General features: G+C 46.2%; 1 protein-coding gene across 2 annotated transcripts in view; it reads left to right on the forward strand.

Annotated features, from left to right (window-relative positions):
- The first annotated feature begins 1301 nt into the window (after window positions 1-1301).
- The window catches only part of cd63 (CD63 molecule), a 64715-nt gene continuing 47491 nt past the window's right edge, over window positions 1302-18525 (forward strand). The window contains exons 1-2 of one of the 2 annotated variants that reach the window (XM_085972710.1): window positions 1302-1411; window positions 1712-1797. In XM_085972710.1, the coding sequence (XP_085828836.1) occupies window positions 1732-1797 (66 nt within the window). In that variant the 5' untranslated portion in view covers window positions 1302-1411; window positions 1712-1731. Of the gene's footprint in view, window positions 1444-1711; window positions 1798-18525 lie in introns of both variants that reach the window. The other variant, XM_085972711.1, reaches the window with a different exon arrangement.

The following is an 18525-nucleotide window of genomic DNA, read 5'->3' on the forward strand; positions in this document are numbered from 1 at the left end:
TAATGTCATTTCTTACTTTAAATTGCGCTCTCATCTTATCTGTGCCATTTAGCATCTGCACACTTCTATAAGACCCTGTCTCAACAAGAACAACAACAACTTGTATTTATATAGCACCATTAATGTAGTAAGACGACCTGAGATGCTTCACAGGAATATTCTAAGGCAAAAATTCTGACAAAAAATTTGACACCGAGCCTCATAAGGAGAAATTAGGGCAGGTGACCAAAAGCTTGGCCAAAGAGGTAGGTTTTAAGGAGCGCCTTAAAGGAGGAGAGAGAGGCGGAGAGGTTTAGGGAGGGAATTCCAGAGCTCAGGGCCCAGGCAGCAGAAGGCACGGCCACCAATGGTGGAGCGATTATAATCAGAGATGCTCAAGAGGCCAGAATTAGAGGAGCGCAGATATCTCGGGGGGGTTGTGGGGCTGGAGGAGATTACAGAGATAGGGAGGGGCGAGGCCATGGAGGGATTTGAAAACAAGGATGAGAATTTTGAAATCGAGGTGCTGCTTAACCGGGAGTCAATGTAGGTCAGTGAGCACAGGGGTGATGGGTGAACGGGACTTGGTGCGAGTTAGGACACGGGGCAGTCGAGTTTTGGATGACCTCAAGTTTACGTAGGGTGGAACGTGGGAGGCCAACCAGGAGTGCGTTGGAATAGTCAAGTCTAGAGGTAACAAAGGAATGGATGAGGGTTTCAGCAGCGGATGAGCTGAGGCAGGGGCGGAGACGGGCGATGTTACGGAGGTGGAAGTAGGCGGTCTTAGTTATGCTGTGGATATGTGGTCGGAAACTCATTTCAGGGTCAAATATGACACCAAGGTTGCGAACAGCCTCAGACAGATGTTAGGGAGAGGGATGGAGTCTGTGGCTAGGGAACGGAGTTCGTGGTGAGGACCGAAAACAATGGCTTCAGTCTTCCCCCATTACAACAGTGACTCCACTTCGAAAGTACTTCATTGGCTGTAAAGCGCTTTGAGACGTCCGGTGATCGTGAAAGGCGCTAGAGAAATGCAAGTCTTTCTTCTTTGTTTCTTATCAATATTTAATTGGAGAACATTTCTGCTCATCCAGAACTGGATGTCGGACAAGCAGTCTGACAATTTAGAGACCGTGGGGGGTCACCTCTCAGCCACCTTCTTTCGAGACTGATGTGCCCTTTGCTTTGCTTTAAGCCTTCCCTCACAGCACAGGTCGACGGGGTGGTGGGGGATCTGCCCCTCGTGGTTCTTCTCTGCCTCGCCTCTAGGGGTGGAGTATTGGAGTGGTTTTAGATTTGTGTCTGTGTGTGAAGGCTCTGCCCCTTTAAGTAGAAATCGTTTTCGACGTCAGCGCAGGGGGTTTGAGACTCGCAGGCGTTCCAGTGTGACAGCCTTCCCGTAACAAAGTGGTGTGTTTGTTGGGGATTTGAGGTAGAGATCTGGACTTTTAATTCTGTTTGCTGGTACAGTGTTATTTCGATACCCTCTGCTTTCTCGTGAATTTAAGACTGAATGGTGGACGTTAAGACTCCTAGTTGTGCCAGACTGTAGAAACATGGCTGGGGTTGAGTTTTTTTCCTTTTTCCAGCCACGTCCTTAAGCCGTGGTGCTGCTGCTGGCTTGTGTGTGTTTCCCCCCCCCCACCCCCATTCCCATTCTTTGTTTCCCGGAACTCCTTCGAAATATTAAAGCTGTTTTTTAATCTATGTACTCTTTTGTTTTTCCTAATAGAGAATCGACCCAAGTGAAAAATGGCTGTGGAAGGAGGAATGAAGTGCGTCAAGTACTTGATGTTCATATTTAACTTCTTGTTTTGGGTGAGTGTCAGTTTCTTGTCACTTTCGCCGCGTTAATTTCCTCGTTTTTTTTTGGTAGAAATGAACAGGAATGGCGTGGTCACGAGGGGGCAAGTGTCCGTATCCGCTCTTTTGTGCTCTCTCGACTTTTGTGTAAATTATTCTGCAAAACAGAGATTTGGCAAATGTCAGTCTGGAATGCGGCGAGAAAGATACTTTTTTTTTTAAAAAAAGCTAATATTGTATCTTAACTGCATTTTTTTTTTTTGGTTACAAATCGATCCCTTCTTAAAACATTTGTTCGGCTATTTTTTTTAAGTCTTTTACTGCTACAGGCAATTTTCTCAGCACTTTCATTTGAGATTATTCATGTTATACTCTGCTGCACTGTTCGCTCCTTCCCCCCCGCGCAAACAAAACGCGTTGTATGTGCCAACATCGAAACGAGCAACTCCGCTTTACCAAGGGAGCAGCTACGTGGACTGATTCAAGGGCTTTTTCTTGGGGTGGGGTGGGGGAAATAGCCGGTCTGACTGTGCTGGGAATGCTCGATCTGCTGGAGGGCTCAATCTGTGCTTCGTCATCTCGTTTGAGTTCTAGCCCCAGCTGTGGGGTGGGTAAAATAACGCTTGTGTGCGAGAAAATAGGATTGTGTGAGTGAGGGGGATTTTTTGTTTGTGTGTGTGTGTGAGAAAATAGGATTGTGTGTGTGTGTGTGTGTGAGAGAGAGAGAGAAAATGTGTGGTTGGTGAAATGTTGGGAGTCCATTATTAAGGAAGCAGTAACAGGACATTTGAATAAGCTTAATTGAATCAGACAGCGTCAGCATAGTTTTATGAAGGGGAAGTCATGTTTGACAAATTTGCTTGAATTCTTTGAGGACGTAACAAACAGGGTGGATAAAGGGGAACTAGTGGATGTGGTGTATTTGGACTTCCAAAAGGCATTTGACAAGGTGCCGCACAAAAGATTACTGCACAAGATAAAAAAATCACGGGATTGGGGGTAATATACTGGCATGGGTGGAAGATTGGCTATGTAACAGAAAACAGAGAGTTGGGATAAATGGTTCATTCTCGGGTTGGCAATCAGTAACTAGTGGTATTCCGCAGGGGTCAGTGCTGGGACCCCAACTCTCTTTGCAATCTATATTAACGATTTGGAGGAAGGGACCGAGTGCAACGTATCCAAGTTTGCCGACGATACAAAGATGGGAGGGAAAGCAGTGAGTGAGGAGGACATAAAAAACCTGCAAAAGGACATAGACAGGCTAAGTGAGTGGGCAGAAATTTGGCAGATGGAATATAATGTTAGAAAGTGTGAGGTTATGCACTTTGGCAGAAAAAATCAAAGAGCAAGTTATTATCTAAATGGAAAGAAACTGCAAAGTGCTACAGTACAAAGGGATCTGGGGGTCCTGGTGCATGAAACACAAAAAGTTAGTATGCAGGTACAGCAGGTGATCAGGAAGGCCAATGGAATCTTGGCTTTTATTGCAAGGGGGATGGAGTATAAAAGCAGGGAAGTCTTGCTGCAGTTATACAGGGTATTGGTGAGGCCACACTTGGAATACTGCATACAGTTTTGGTTTCCATATTTAAGAAAAGATATACTTGCTCTCGAGGCGGTTCAGAGAAGGTTCACTCGGTTGATTCCGGAGATGAGGGGGTTGACTTATGAGGAAAGGTTGAGTAGGTTGGGACTCTACTCATTGGAGTTCAGAAGAATGAGGGGCGATCTTATCGAAACATATAAGATTGTGAGGGGGCTTGATCGGGTGGATGCGGGGAGGATGTTTCCACTGATGGGTGAGATTAGAACTAGGGGGCATAATCTTAGAATAAGGGGCTGCCGTTTCAAAACTGAGATGAGGAGAAACTTCTTCACTCAGAGGGTAGTAAATCTATGGAATTTGCTACCTCAGAGAGCTGTGGAAGCTGCGACATTAAATAAATTTAAAATGGAGATAGACAGTTTCCTAGCAGATAAGGGAATTAGGGGTTACGGGGAGAGGGCAGGGAAGTGGACGTGAGTCTAGATTCAGATCAGCCATGATCCTATTGAATGGCGGAGCAGGCCCGAGGGGCCGTATGGCCTACTCCTGCTCCTATTTCTGTTTTAAAATAGGATTGTTGTGTGAGTGAGGGGGATTGTGTGTGTGTGAGAGAGAGAAAATAGGATTGTGTGATAAAAGAGGACTGTAAGGAAAAAATAGTATTTGTTTTGTGAGGGGAAATGGGATTTTTCTGTGAGCGGGAAATACGAGTTTTCTGTGGGTGGGGGGAAATAGAATTATTTTTGTGATGGTGTTAAAGGTTTCTGCTTTGCTGGATTGTAAATGATTTGTTTGGATAAGTAGTGAGTGTTGGATGGCAATCTCATTTATTTTTGGTGTCTTCTGAACGAGCAGCCTCGCTGCAGCTTCATATTTCTTGTACTGCCTCTGCGACACACCTGCCTTGTTCACAAACAGGAATTTCAGGTTTTTCATGCTTAAATTCTCTGCAGGTGAGGGGGCAGTGGCAAGCGAGGCTGATGGAGCCAGCCCCACTTCAATTGAGGTGAATATGCAGCACAGAATTGCCTCCGGACCAGGTGCTAATATAGGTTTAAAAATAGTTCTGACGAAGGGTCCTCGACCTGAAACGTTGATTCTGTTTCTCTCTCCAAGGATGCTGCCCTGGCCGGCTGAGTTTTTCCAGCATTTTCTGTTGTTTAAAAATAGTGTTGGGTTGATGGCCTGGTATCACTTTATCCGCTCCCTTCAAGCACTTCCTACTTGTTTTTTTCAGTCTCTTGTGCTGGTGAAAATGTTTGGTTGTCAACTTGACATTCTGCGGAGCATTTTATTTCTCCTTGCGAATAAAATGGATGCTTCTAGAATTTTTGCGGGGTGGGGAGGTACTGGGGTTGGGAGTGTGTCTTTAGATCGGATGGGTAGAAGTGCGACTCATGCTTTGGGCAAGAGCGCTTCGCTGTGTTTATTGGAAGTTCGAGGAGGTTTCTTTTTGTTTCGCCCTGCTTGGGTCCAGAATTTCTATAAGGTGAACCCACTTTCTCATGGCCCAGTGGGAGTGCCGCCCCCCCAACTGGTACTCGCTGTCTGGGATGAGATCATGGGCTGTACCCCAGCATGAGGCAGGACTTTCGAGAGGGATGGGGTGGAAGTTGGGGGGAGGGATTTTGTCGAGCGCAGATGTTGTATCTCTGAGTACAATGACTGCTAACTGGAAGGACTCCTGAAATGGATGCTGTTATCACCGTGAGCAGGGGTGGGATGTTCTTGGAGAGGCTGACTAGGAGCCATTTACTCTAGAAATGGCTCCGCCATGTTGGGGGTTTCTATAGTGACGGTTCTGCAGCTTACTGAGGGTGGAGAGAGACATTATTACATTGGGCAGGGCATTTACACCTCCTGCCCTTGCCAGTCGCCCAATAGTTGTAAAGTATGTTTGCTTGAACCATCAAGGAAGGATATCATCAGGATGAGATCCTGTGTGCACGGAAGTTTGTTCATGGCGTTTAAACAATTCTTGAAGGCAACGCCCCTCTGACCTCCTTGTGAAGGATGCCCTCATTTCTTTGCTGACATCTTGCCCGCTATGAAGTGTGCCCGCTGCCTTCGCAGGACCAGACGGTTGAGACAATGAGTCCAGTGCTGTCCTGAGAACTGAATGAATTGATGCTTCTTTGTTTTCCCTTTCACGCAAACCTCTCTGTCCTAATTCTCGAAGGTAACCTCTAGTTTTCCATTAACCGCTCACTAACCAACCATAATCAAAGCTTCATTGTGCTGTTTATTCAAATAAGAGAATGGTGACGCTTATAGATTTGTGGTGTCTGTAGCCAGTGTTCATCGAGATTGCCCGAGGCAGTTCAGCACCACCTTTTTCATGATGCTGCGAGGTGGTGTTGCCTTATGATTTGGCAAAACGTGTCGAACAACAGCAGCCAAAAGTGTGGCATCAAGTGCGAAGCCAACTCTTTTAGTTTACAGAGACAGGCAGTCTGCTGGACAGCCTCTGTTGTTTTTAGTAAAGTGCAGACAGGGCCGCTGGGTCTGATTACAGCGTTTAAAAAATGCTAACTGACCTTGCGAGGCGCCGCTGAGAGAGTGGATGTGTGAAAACACAAGTCTACAATCTCTGAAGTGAGCGCTTTTTTTGAGGGGTGGTGTTAACGCACCATTCACACACAAACACACAGAAACCCCACAATGCAGATAGAGGCCATTTCGGCCCACCGAGCCTGCACCGACACATATCCCACCCGATCCCTGTAACCTCGACACCAACATGTATTGGGGAGAGGTTTATGATTGGCTGCAGGCACTGCTAGGAAGAGGAAAGGCTGCCTCAAATTCATATCCCATTTGGAAGCCGATTGCCACCCAGAAAGCCTCGCGGGTGAGATTTTGGGTCCAGCTTTGTAACCTTGCACCAGATCATCCCACAGATGTAGGCCGGAGCACATTGCACCACACTGCACTCTCGGCCTGCTTTTCCTTCCCCACCACCCCATGATTCCACTTGAGTGCAGCCACAGACCATCAAGGTGTACCTGCCCATTCTGGGGCGCCATTATTTTTAATGTTCGTACCAGCGACAACAACAACAAAAGAGCTCGAGGAGCCAAAGCCCTACCTGGGCTACCTTTTTTGTTCAAAAGGTTATTTGCACATCTACGTGTTTTAGGGATGTCGAGGGTCCTTTTTTTTCATGTGGGATGAAGTTTTCCCATAAGGCAGTGCAGCACAACATGGCTCCATGGGCCACTTTGCATTGTGGGAAATGGGCTGACCTGTTTTTGCCGAGTGCTTATCCATACATTCTTTTAATTGAAGAGCAACCAATTTAAACTCTCTCTTTTTCTCTCTCCTTCCCTCTTCCTGGGCCCCAGGCAGTAATATTTGGGTTGCCAACTTTGATTGGCAGTTTCATCACATTACTTCCTGCTTCTAACTGCCCTGCCCGGGCAAATAGCCGCCTTTTTCTCCCATCGCTCATATTTTTCTAAACAAGCGTTCAAAGAAAATGATTTTTAAATGCCCCTATAATATTTCACCCGGGGTGCTTGCAGCAGTGTCCAGAGGTTAATCTCCTTGGAGGGTTGGTAACCTTGGCCTGTTACAGGGAGTAGACAGAGTGTTTGTTTGCTCTTTTATTTCTGTCTCTTCAGTGAGCTGATGCAGTGCATAATATGGTTGTCACTTGATGCCTGCTGAACACTTCTGTCCAATTGGGCTTTGCAGCAATGAACCGAACAGAGAGATGAACTCATTTATGTTGAGTACCCTCATGTGGGGCCAGACCAGTGATTCAAGTAATGGAACCAATGTTGTTTTTTTCTTGCTATTAGTAACTTTCCCCCTTGCTCAGCCTCTGAATAGCAGCCCAATGTTGCAATCTTGTAACTGCCTTTCAAAGTACTGTAACTTTTTTTTCCGCTGATCTGATGAGATTATTTCTCTCTGCCCACATCCTCCCCCCTTGTCCCTTGAGTTCTCTTCCATATATAAACATTTAAGCAGTGGCTGCACTTGAGTGCCAAAATGTAGAATTATCACACCAAAAATGTAGCGGCAATAATGCAAACCCACCTGCAATATTAGCCCCGCTGCCAGAATGTGTTAGCGGTCTGATGTGTGACTTGTGCTCAGCTATTCAGAAGCTGCTTTGAATAAACTGTCTTTTAGCTAGCTAGCTAGCCATTTTATTTGTGGTGCGGAGGTACTAACATAAGAACAGGAGTCGGCCATTCGGCCCCTCGAGCCTGCTCCGCCATTCAATACAACCATGGCTGATCATCTACCTCAACTCCACTTTCCTGCACTATCCCCAGATCCTTTGATTCCCTTAATATTCAAAAATCTATCGATCTCTGTCTTGAATATACTCAACGACTGAGCCTCCACAGCCCTCTGGGGTCGAGAATTCCAAAGATTCACCACCCTCTGAGTGAAGAAATTTCTCCTCATCTCAGACCTAAATGGCTGACCCCTTATTCTGAGACTGTGACCCCTAGTTCTAGACTCCCCAGCCAGGGGAAACATCCTCCCTGCATCTACCCTGCCAAGCCCTGTAAGAATTTTGTATGTTTCAATGAGATCACCTCTCATTCTTCTAAACTCTCGAGAATATAGGCCTAGTCTACTCAATCTCTCCTCATAGGACAATCCCCCCATCCCAGGAACCAGTCTGGTGAACCTTCGTTGCACTCCCCTATGGCAAGTATATCCTTCCTTAGGTAAGGAGACCAAAACTGTACACAATACTCCAGGTGTGGTCTCACCAGGGCCCTATATAATTGCAGTAAGACATCTTTACTCTTATACTCAAATCCTCTTGTAATAAAGGTCAACATACCATTTGCTTTCCTAATTGCTTGCTGTACCTGCATGTTAACTTTCAGTGACTCGTGTACAAGGACACCCAGGTCCCTCTGAACACCAACATTTCCCAATCTCTCACCATTTAAAAAATACTCTGCTTTTCTATTTTTCCTACCAAAGTGGATAACTTCACATTTCTCCACATTATATTCCATTTGCCATGTTCTTGCCCACTCACTTAGCCTGTCTATATCCCCTTGAAGCCTCTTTGCATCCTCCTCACAACTTACATTCCCACCCAGCTTTGTATCATCAGCAAACTTGGATATATTACATTTGGTCCCCTCATCCAAATCATTGATGTAGATTGTGAATAGCTGAGGCCCAAGCACTAATCCTTGTGGTACCCCACTAGGCCTGCCAACACGAAAATGACTTGTTTTTTCCTACTCTCTGTTTTCTGTCTGTTAATCAATCCTCAATCCATGCTAGTATATTACCCCCAATCCCATGAGCCCTAATTTTGTTTAATAACCTCTTGTGTGGCACCTTATCGAATGTCTTCTGAAAACCCAAATACACCACATCCACTGGTTCCCCCTCATCTATTCTGCTAGTTACAACCTCAAAAAACTCGAACAGATTCGTCAAATGTGATTTCCCTTTCATAAATCCGTGTTGACTCTGCCCAATCCTATTATTTTCTAAGTGCCCTGTTACCACATCCTTAATAATAGATTCTAGCATTTTCCTTGCTGCTGATGTCAGGCTAACTGGTCCGTAGTTCCCCGTTTTCTCTCTCCCTCCTTTCTCAAATAGTGGGGTTACATTTGCTACATTCCAATCTGCGGGAACCGTTCTAGAATCTATGGAATTTTGGAAAATGACAACCAATGCATCCACTATCTCTATAGCCACCTCTTTCAAAAACCGAGGATGTAGGCCATCAGGTCCAGGGGATTTATCGGCTTTCAGTCCCATTAATTTCTCCAGTACTTTTTTTAAATTTTTTTTTTTTTTTTTTACTAATACTAATTTCTTTCAGTTCCTCATTCTCGCTAGACCCTTGGTTCTCCACTGTTTCTGTGAAGACAGACATAAAGTATTTGTTTAATTTCTCTGCCATTTCCTTATTCCGCATTATAATTTCTCCTGTCTCGGCCTGTAAGGGACCCACATTTACTTTTGCTAATCTTTTCCTTTTTGCATACTTATAGAAGCTTTTGCAGTCTGTTTTTGTGTCTCTCGCTAGTTTAATCTCATTCTATTTTCCCTTTATCAATTTCTTGGTCCTCCTTTGCTGAATTCTAAAATCCTCCCAATCCTCAGGCTTACTATTTTTGGCAACATTATAAGCCTCTTCCTTTGATCTAATACTATCTTTAACCTCTTTTTAGCCACGGTTGGATCACTTTTCCTTTGGGGTTTTTGTGCCTTAAAGGAATGTATATTTGTTGTAAATTATGTATTAATTCTTTAAATGCTAGCCATTGCTTCTCTACCATCATACCTTTTTAATGCAGTTTCTCAATCTACCTTGGCCAACCCGCCCCCTCGTACCTACGTAGTTTGCTTTGTTTAAATTGAAGACCCTAGTTTCAGATTTAATTAAATCACTTTCAAACTCTATAAAATTCTATCTCATTATAGTCACTCTTCTCTAAAGGGCCCCTTTACTACAAGGTTATTCATTAACCCTTTCTCATTGCACAATACTAGATCTAAAATAGCCTGTTCCCTAGTTGATTCTTCAACATACTGATCTAGAAAACTATCTTGCATACATTCCATGACTTCATCCTCCACACCATTACCGCAAATTTGGTTTGCCCAGTCTATGTAGATTCAAGTCCCCCATGATTACTGTATTACACTTGTTACATGCGCCTCTAATTTCCTGATTTATACTCTGCCCTGCATTACAACTACTGTTTGGGGGCCTATAAACAGCTCCCACCAATGTTTTCTACCCCTTGCTGTTTCTTAGCTCCACCCAAACTGATTCTACTTCTTGATTTTCGGAGCTAAGATCCTTTCTCTCTACTATCTTTATCCCATCCTTTATTATCAGGGCTACCCCTCCTCCTTTTCCATTTTGCCCATCTCTTCTAAAAGTTAAGTATCCGGAATATTTAGTTCCCAACCTTGGCCACATTGCAACCACATCTCCGTAATGGCTATTAGATCAAACCTATTCATTTCTATCTGCGCTATTCATCTGTTTTGTTGCAAATGCTTCGCGCATTCAGATATCGTGCCTTTAGCTTTGACTTATTTCTATTTTTCCCTGATGTCACCTTAGTCACTGATGCCTTATTACCTTTGTTACTCTCGCTGTCCCTTCCTGACCCAATCTGCTTATTTTTACCCAACTCTACTCTGCTCTAGAGCCTTGACATTTCTCTCGCTGCTTTTAAATTTACTCTTTCCTGAATCCTCCCACCCCCTTCATTAGTTTAAAGCCCTGTCTACTGCCCCAGTTATTCGGTTTTCCAGGACACTGGTCCCAGCCCAGTTTAAGTGGAGCCCATCCCAATGGAACAGCTCCCTCTTTCCCCAGTACTGGTGCCAGTGCCCCATGAACTGAAACCCCTTCCTCCCACACCACTCTTTGAGCCACGCATTTAAACCTCTAATCTGTTTGTCCCTATGCCAATTTGCGCGTGGCTCAGGTAACAATCCATAGATTATTACCTTTTTGAGGTTCTGCTTTTTAATTTGGATCCAGCTCCTCAAACTCCCTCAGCAGAATCTCATTTCTAGTTCTACCTATGTCGTTGGTTTCTACGTGGACCACAACTGGATCCTCCCCCTCCCACTCCAAGTTCTTCTCCAGCCACGAGGAGATGCCTTTAACCCTGGCACCAGGCAGGCAACACAACCTTCAGAACTCTCGGTCGTGGCTGCAGAGAACAGTATCTATCCCCCTCACTATGCTGTCCCCTACCACAACTACATTCCCTTTCACTCCCCCCACTTGAATGGCCTCCTGCGCCATGGTCTGCTTGTTCATCCATCCTGCAGGCTTTCCCCTCATCCACACAGGCAACAAGAACCTCCTACCTGTTGGACAAGGGCAAAGGCTGAGGCTCCTCCAGCACTGCACCTGGGGTTCCCCTTACCTGCCCGAGTTGCAGTCACACCCTCCTGTCCCTGACCACTAACCAGACCTGTACCACTACCTAACCTAAGTGGCGTGACTGCCTCCTGGATCGAAGTGTCCAGGTAACTCTCCCCATCTCTGATGCCCCGCAATGTCTGCACCTCAGACTCCAGCTGAAAAACTCTGAGCTGAAGTTCTTCAAGATGCAGGCACTTACTGCAAGCGTGGTTGTCTGGGATCACAATGCTCTCCACAAACTCCCACATGCTGCGGTTGCGGCACACCGCCTGCACTGCCATCCCAATATGGCCTTGTTTTATTTAATTAAATTTGTAATTAGGTAACTTAGTTTACAGTGTAGTTTCTTGACTACTTACTTGATCTAGATTAAGTTAAGGTGCTGAAATTATATATCTAGCTGTAACACAAAGCACTACAAGTAGTGTAGACCAAAAGCAGAAACTCCTTCCCCCTCCACCGAATTCCCACTCTTTCCAAATTCCCAAATAAAACACCCTGTTCAAGTCCACTCCATTTAATCCCACTCTCTTCTTTCAACTTGAACCTGAAGAAATATTGCTCTCTGTCCCCTTCTGCTGGGATACAGTTGGCATCATAGAATAGTACAGCACAGAAGGAGGCCATTCGGCCCATCGAATCTGCGCCAGCTCTTTAAGAGCTCATGCTGGGAACCCTCTGGTACCTCATTTAGGGTAAGCAATTTAGGACAGAGATGAGGAATTTTTTCACCCAGAGAGTAGTGAACCTGTGGAATTCTCTACCGCAGAAGGCAGTTGAGGCCAATTCATTAAATATATTCAAGAAAGAGTTAGATATATTAAGGCTAAAGGGATCAAGGGGTATGGGGAGAAAGCAGGGGCAGGGTACTGAGTTTGGATGATCAGACATGATCTCATTGAATGGCGGAGCAGGCTCGAGGGGCCGAATGGCCTACTCCTGCTCCTGTCTTCTATGTTTCACCCAAGGCTTCAAGTGTGAGCCTGAACAGTGCCCCCAGGCTATTCAGCCATGGAGGCACTGCAGCGGGTTCCTGCGCTGTTCTCGCTCGACACTCGCTTGCCGATTGGGGTGTGTGTGAGTCGTGGCTTGCGAGTGGCAATCCTGGCTATTTTTGTGTTTTTTTTTTCCCCTTTCCACCCAACAAGGTTTGGCGTGAGGCCAATTTTAGCTGTACCTGTTGAAACTGCCCCCCCAATCCTATTGTGTATTGTGACCAGCGCAAAGTGGAGCAGCGGAGGTAGGAAGAGAGGGCAAGTAATTTGGGGAGGAGAGAAAGAGAAAAATGGGGAGAGTGAAGGGTGAAAAAAGGAAGGGATAATCGAGGGCTGTGAGTGTAGTGTATGTACCTTTTAAGAGAGAACTACTTTTACAGCTCCTGTATACTGTAGTACCGGCAGTGACCACACCTGTATATAAGCCTTGAGCATGCCTCTGTACCCCCAGTCTTGAGACTACCCTCCTCCAGTAAATACCTGTTGATTGTTAAGTTACAGCATCCGTGTGGTTATTGAAAAACATCATACTCTCCGAATCACGGATCTAACAGTGAGAATTTGGGGGGAGGAGGATGATGAAGGAAGGGGGGTTAGAAAGGAAAAGGAGGGAAGCGGGGAAGAAGATGGGATCCAGCAGAGACACTAGGGAGAGAACCGAGACAAGTGGGAATAGAATATGAGGAGGGTTAGGAGGTGGAAAAGGGAAATACAAGCGAGGGAGGTGAGAGGAAAAAGGAGGAAGTAAACGTGGGAGGGGGTGGAGACCAGAGCAGGATGGAGAACCAACCAGGAAAGGGGGTGGGGTGGGGTAGAAGAGTCAGACAACACGTCAGTCGGGGAGTGAGTGGGGGGGAAAAAACAAAGATGACCAAGAGTAGGATGCAAGCTAGTGTATGATGGATACAGACGGTTTCCCCCTGGCTGCAGTGTCTACAACTAGGGGACATAGTCTCAGGATAATGGGTCGGCCATTTAGGACTGAGACGAGGAGGAATTTCTTCACTCGGGGTTGTGAATCTTTGGACTTCTCCACCCCAGAGGGTTGTGAATGCTGAGTCTTTGAGTATATTCAAGGCTGCTCCTATTTCTTAAGTTCTTCTGACACAGGAGAGGAAGAGAGATGGGAAAGAGGCATAACAGCTAGACACAAGGGAAGTAGGGGAGACAGCAGAAAGGGTGTGTGTGGGGAGGGGCTGTGTGTAATAGACCGCAAGGAGGAAATGAAGATAAGGGTCCCTTTTTTCTTAAGCTTTATCAGTATCCTTAAGAGGGTATGAGTTTTTGATGCGGTCGATTGGGTTTGGGGAACTACTGAATTCGATTGTCAATTGGATTTATTGATTAGGATGGTTAATGGGCTGAGAGCAAACGTGGGCTTCATTTATACCATTTTTTGCGCCAGCAAAATTAAAGGGCAATCTGTGCATTAAGGCATTGGTGCAGCTAGGTTCTCATTTAATAGTTCAAAAGTAGATCGCTGCTTGGCATTTCAAAAGTAGATCGCTGCTTTCTTATTTCAAAAACACATTAAATCCTCCTTTTGAATGTGTTTAAAATGTTGTGCTGGTGCTTCCAATTGGAAGCGGCCCCCACACTCCATTTTAACCTTGTATTTTAGCACCTGCTTGTTTAACCCCTTTGACGCCCTTTCCCAGGCCCCGGCAGGCTGATTTTTATCGGCACTCTCTTTGGGCGCCAGCTGTTCCAAGTGTAGGCATGTGACCTCTGGGCTTTGACCTTGGGGTTGCCGGCTTGCTAGGATTGCCCATGAGTCTCCAGGAATTGAAGCTTCATTTCCTGGGTTGTCCAGGTCAATCAAGTGTTCTTTTCTCCCCCCCCCCCCCCCCCCCCCTCCACCATTTCTTTGAACACTTTCACTTATTAGTTACAAAAAAAAGTGAGGTGATGGGGTGGTGTGGGGCAGGGAGGAGAGAGAGGCTGTTTGACCAGGTGGGGCAGTTGGAGGAGGAAGGTCCTGCAATGAAACCGCCATGAATATGTCCAGCCAGACTTGCCAACCCTACTTGCCCTCCAAATTTGAATGCTTATTGTGTGCCCCTGGTAGCACCCCCCCCCCCCGACCATTGGAGGGCACTTATAAAGAGGCACTGTTTCCCACCCCTCCTATCTCTAAGAGTTTAGAAGAATGAGAGGTGATCTCATTGCAACATACAAAATCCTTACAGGGCTTGACAGGGTCGATGCAGGGAGGATGTTTCCCCTGGCTGGGGAGTCTAGAACCAGGGGTCACAGTCTCAGAATAAGGGGTCGGCCATTTTAGACTGAGATGAGGAGAAATTTCTTCACTCAGAGGGTGGTGAATCTTTGGAATTCTCTACCCCAGAGGGCTGTGGAGGCTCAGTCGTTGAGTATATTCAAGGCTGAGGTCGATAGATTTTTGAATATTAAGGGAATCAAGGGATATGGGGATAGTGCAGGAAAGTGGAGATGAGGTAGAAGATCAGCCATGATCTCATTGAATGGCGGAGCAGGCTCGAGGGGCCAAATGGCCGACTCCTGCTCCGATTTCTTATGTTCTTATGTTATAATCGAGATATATGAAATGTTGGCTCCCAGATGCTGCTGGATGTATGGAGTTCATTGCTTTATATTCTGATCTGTGATTAAGGTGGTGATTTTAAAAATCCCACTTGGAGAATCTAACAAGAATAAGTTGGAGTGAAATGAAAATCTGAAGGAGAAAATTCTCAAAATACGCAAAGTCTGTCCGAGTAAAGAAATGTTAGTGTTTTGAGTAAAATCCTTCGGATCTACCTGAAACATTAACCTGGCCTTTTCTCTTTTCTGATGCTGCCAGCCCTGCTGTGTATTTCCAGCTTTTTCTGGCGCTTTTTTTTGATAAATTAAATGTTCTTTTGATCCTAGTTACTTAAATGCACCACCCCCCCCCCCCCCCCACCCAAGACATCCTGGGAGGCCCTGTTGGCGAGGGAGACCAGCCTGGTTGGTTGGTTTTCACTGCAATATGGAGGCTGGCACAGGTTGGTTCCCTGAAATGCTTAATCTGGTCATTTATCACGTTGCTGTTTGTGGGAGCTTGCTGTGCGCAATTTGGCTGCCAGGTTTCCTACGTGACGACACTTCATCAGTACTCCGTCAGCTGTAAAGCACCTTGGGACATCCTGATGGGGGGGCAGCAGAAGTTTTTTTTCATATAATAATGTGAGCAGTGAGCAGCCTTGTACGTCCACGGACAGCATGGAACATTGCTGCTCTGTGACTGGTGGGAGGTGTGAGAACTGTCCGCAAGAACTTGGTTTCTCGGCTTCCTGTCTTAACTGGGCAACTAGTTGCAGCGTTCACACTAGGTTTGCAGTCACTAGTGTTGGGTGGGAGGGGATTTCCATTTGAACTGTGGAGAAGTGCTAGCCGTACAATGGTGGACTTTGTCCTTCCGAAGCTTTGGTGTAATGAGCATTTTTGAGTGTGATTTGTAGAATAAGTATCCCACAGCAATGCAGTTTATTGGCTTAAGTGCAATTTTATAACCCTTAATGTATTACAACCACAACTTTATATAGTGCCGTCAACTTGGGAGTAGTTCCCAAGACATTTCACAGAGGCATAATTTAAAAAAAAATAAAAGCACGCCAAGCCGAAGGAGGGGATATTCGGAGGGTGTGACTGAGCTTGATTTGAAGAGGTGGTTTTTAGGGAGGGCCTTTAAAAGGAGGAGAGGGGAACTGGAGAGGATTGAAGGGCTTGGGGGCGGGCATTCCAGAGTGGGGGTCTAAAAATATGGCACGGTTCACGAATCTGCATGTTGTCATTAACCATATGCAAAGTAAGCCAAGTGAAGACAAAGACTTGGACCCTGAGGGGGCTCGACAAGGTAGATGCAGAGAGGATGTTTCCCCTCGTGGGGAAATCTAGAACTCGGGGGCACAGTTTCAGAATAAAGGGTCGCCCTTTTAGAACTGAGATGAGGAGGAATTTCTTCTCTGAGGGTCGTAAATCTGTGGAAGTCTCTGCCTCAGAGAGCTGTGGAGGCTGGGTCATTAAATACATTTAAGGTGGAGATAGACAGATTTTTGCAAGATAAGGGAGTGAAGGGTTATGGGGAGCGGGCAGGGAAGTGGCTTTGAGCCAGAGATCAGCCATGATCTTATTGAATGGCGGAGCAGGCTCGAGGGGCCGAGTGGCCTATTCCTGCTCCTATTCCTTATGTTCCCCCCCACCACCACTCCCCTCCCCATTCTAGTAGTATAACTCCGACTGGGAGCTGGCTGAATTGAGGTTGGCGGGTGTAAATCCAGCTCGACGCGCTGATGCTCGACCAGAGCCTTTGCCTGACTTGAGAAATTCAGACCTCTGCTTTGCTCATCTAGAATGTATCTTTTAAATTCCTTGAACATTCCCACTTGGTGCAGATAGCTGACGGGGGTTTTACAGAAACATGAGTTTTGTGTAACAAAGTAAATGTCATTTCTAAAGCTGCTTTTGTTGAGCGTACAAGAGCTATTGGATGGTGACACGTCTGTGTGGAATGCCACCAAATTGATAATATTGGAGGTGAATGAATCACTACAGTGTTGCCCTGCCAAAGATTAACATATATTGCCCCCCCCCCCCCCACCATATCATTTCTAGTGTAGTGTCTCTAAATAATTAGGTACAGAGAAACTATTTCCTCCGGTGGGGACTCCAGAATGAGGGGACATAACCTTAAAATTGCTGTTAGGGGTGATGTCAGGAAGCATTTCTTCACACAAAGGGTGGTGGAAATCTGGAACTTTCTCCCTCAAAAAGCTGTCGAGGCTGGGGGTCAATTGAAAATTTCAAAACTGAGATTGACTGATTTTTGTTAGGCAAGGGGATTAAGGGCTACGGAACCAAGGCGGGTAGATGGAGTTAAGATACAGATCAGCCATGATCTGATTAAAATGCAGCTCAGCCTCCGAGGGCTGAATGGCCTCCTCCTGTTCCTACCTGTACACTTCTTGGGGTGGCCAGTGTCTGGCTGGTCAAAAGTACTCTGGAAAAAGGCCTTTTGTGTAGAACTTGCTGTTTCTTTTCCTACTCTCGTGTGATTTTTGTTTTGGGGCGGGGTGGAATGAGAGAGAGAGAATGCTGCCCACTGTTGCAAGATTACCAACATATAGTAAGATTGTTGCATCGCAAATTCTTACTCCTTCCTTTCCATTTCCTCCCCTCGTGAAGCTGATGCCCAGACGGTGCATCATCAATTGGTTGGCCCGTGGGCGGGGGGAGGGGAGGATTTGTAATTAATGAAATAATTAATTCCAATCCAGTAAATTAAATGCAACCTGGCCAGATGCACTGCTTAATAGTTAAGTGAGCTCTTGCGTCACCTGCGGTCATTACTCAATTCCTCCGAGATGTTGGGAAAGGCACTGAACCAGACCGAGCTGGAGATCCCAGCTTGGATTCCTGCTGTGTTAACTGATCTTAGTTGGGGTGCTACAATTGGGCTTGGCACCCCCTGGATTCAGGAAGGGGATAATTGGCCTGTTTTCCCACTCCTCCTGTTTGAAATTGCGCTGTGCGATTGCATTCCCGCTGGCTGCCATTTTAAAGAAGGTTTTAACCTACTTAAAATGGTTGTGCTGATATGGCAACTGCATCCCACTAACGGAAAGCAAGACAGACTTTCATTTCTATAGCGCCTTTCCTGACCTCGGGATGTTTCCAAAGTGCTTTACAGCCAACAAAGTATTTTTGAAGTGTAGTCGCTGTTCTAATGTAGGAAACGCGGCAGCCAATTTACATACAGCAAGCTCCAACAAACAGCAATGTGATGCTGATCAGATCATTTTTTTATTAGTGATAGTTGAGGGATAAATATTGGCCAGGACACCGGGGAGAACTCTCCTGCTCCTCGTCGAAATACTGCCGCAGGATCTTTTGCGTCCACCTGAGAGAGCAGACGGGGCCATGGGTTAACGTCCGATCTGAAAGACGGCACCTCCGACAGTGCAGCGCTGGGTGTGTCAACCTGGCTATCTGGTGACACGTGTTGGAAGGTGCACGTGTGTGGATGAGCAGATTCAGCTGTGACGCCACTGCTTGCTCGAGAGGGAGGGCGACGGATTGCTGGCGCCCATAGAACTATTCCCTCGGGAAGAAGCGGCACCCTCTGGCGATCGGGGAGGGAACTGGGATGAGGGGGGTGGGAAAAGCTGCTGAGTCACCTCGCCTCTCTCAAATTACTGGGATACCGTAATTCTGTTTGCTTTGGGAGCTGCTGGTCGCGTGGGTGTGTCGGGGACCACTGGAGCCTGTGGGCCTGGCCAACCCCAGTTCATCGTGACTGATCC

The sequence above is a fragment of the Somniosus microcephalus genome, chromosome 33 (assembly GCF_052327205.1).
Source record: "Somniosus microcephalus isolate GS21.2 chromosome 33, FLI_Smic_1.0, whole genome shotgun sequence".
NCBI classification, from domain to species: Eukaryota; Metazoa; Chordata; class Chondrichthyes; order Squaliformes; family Somniosidae; genus Somniosus; species Somniosus microcephalus.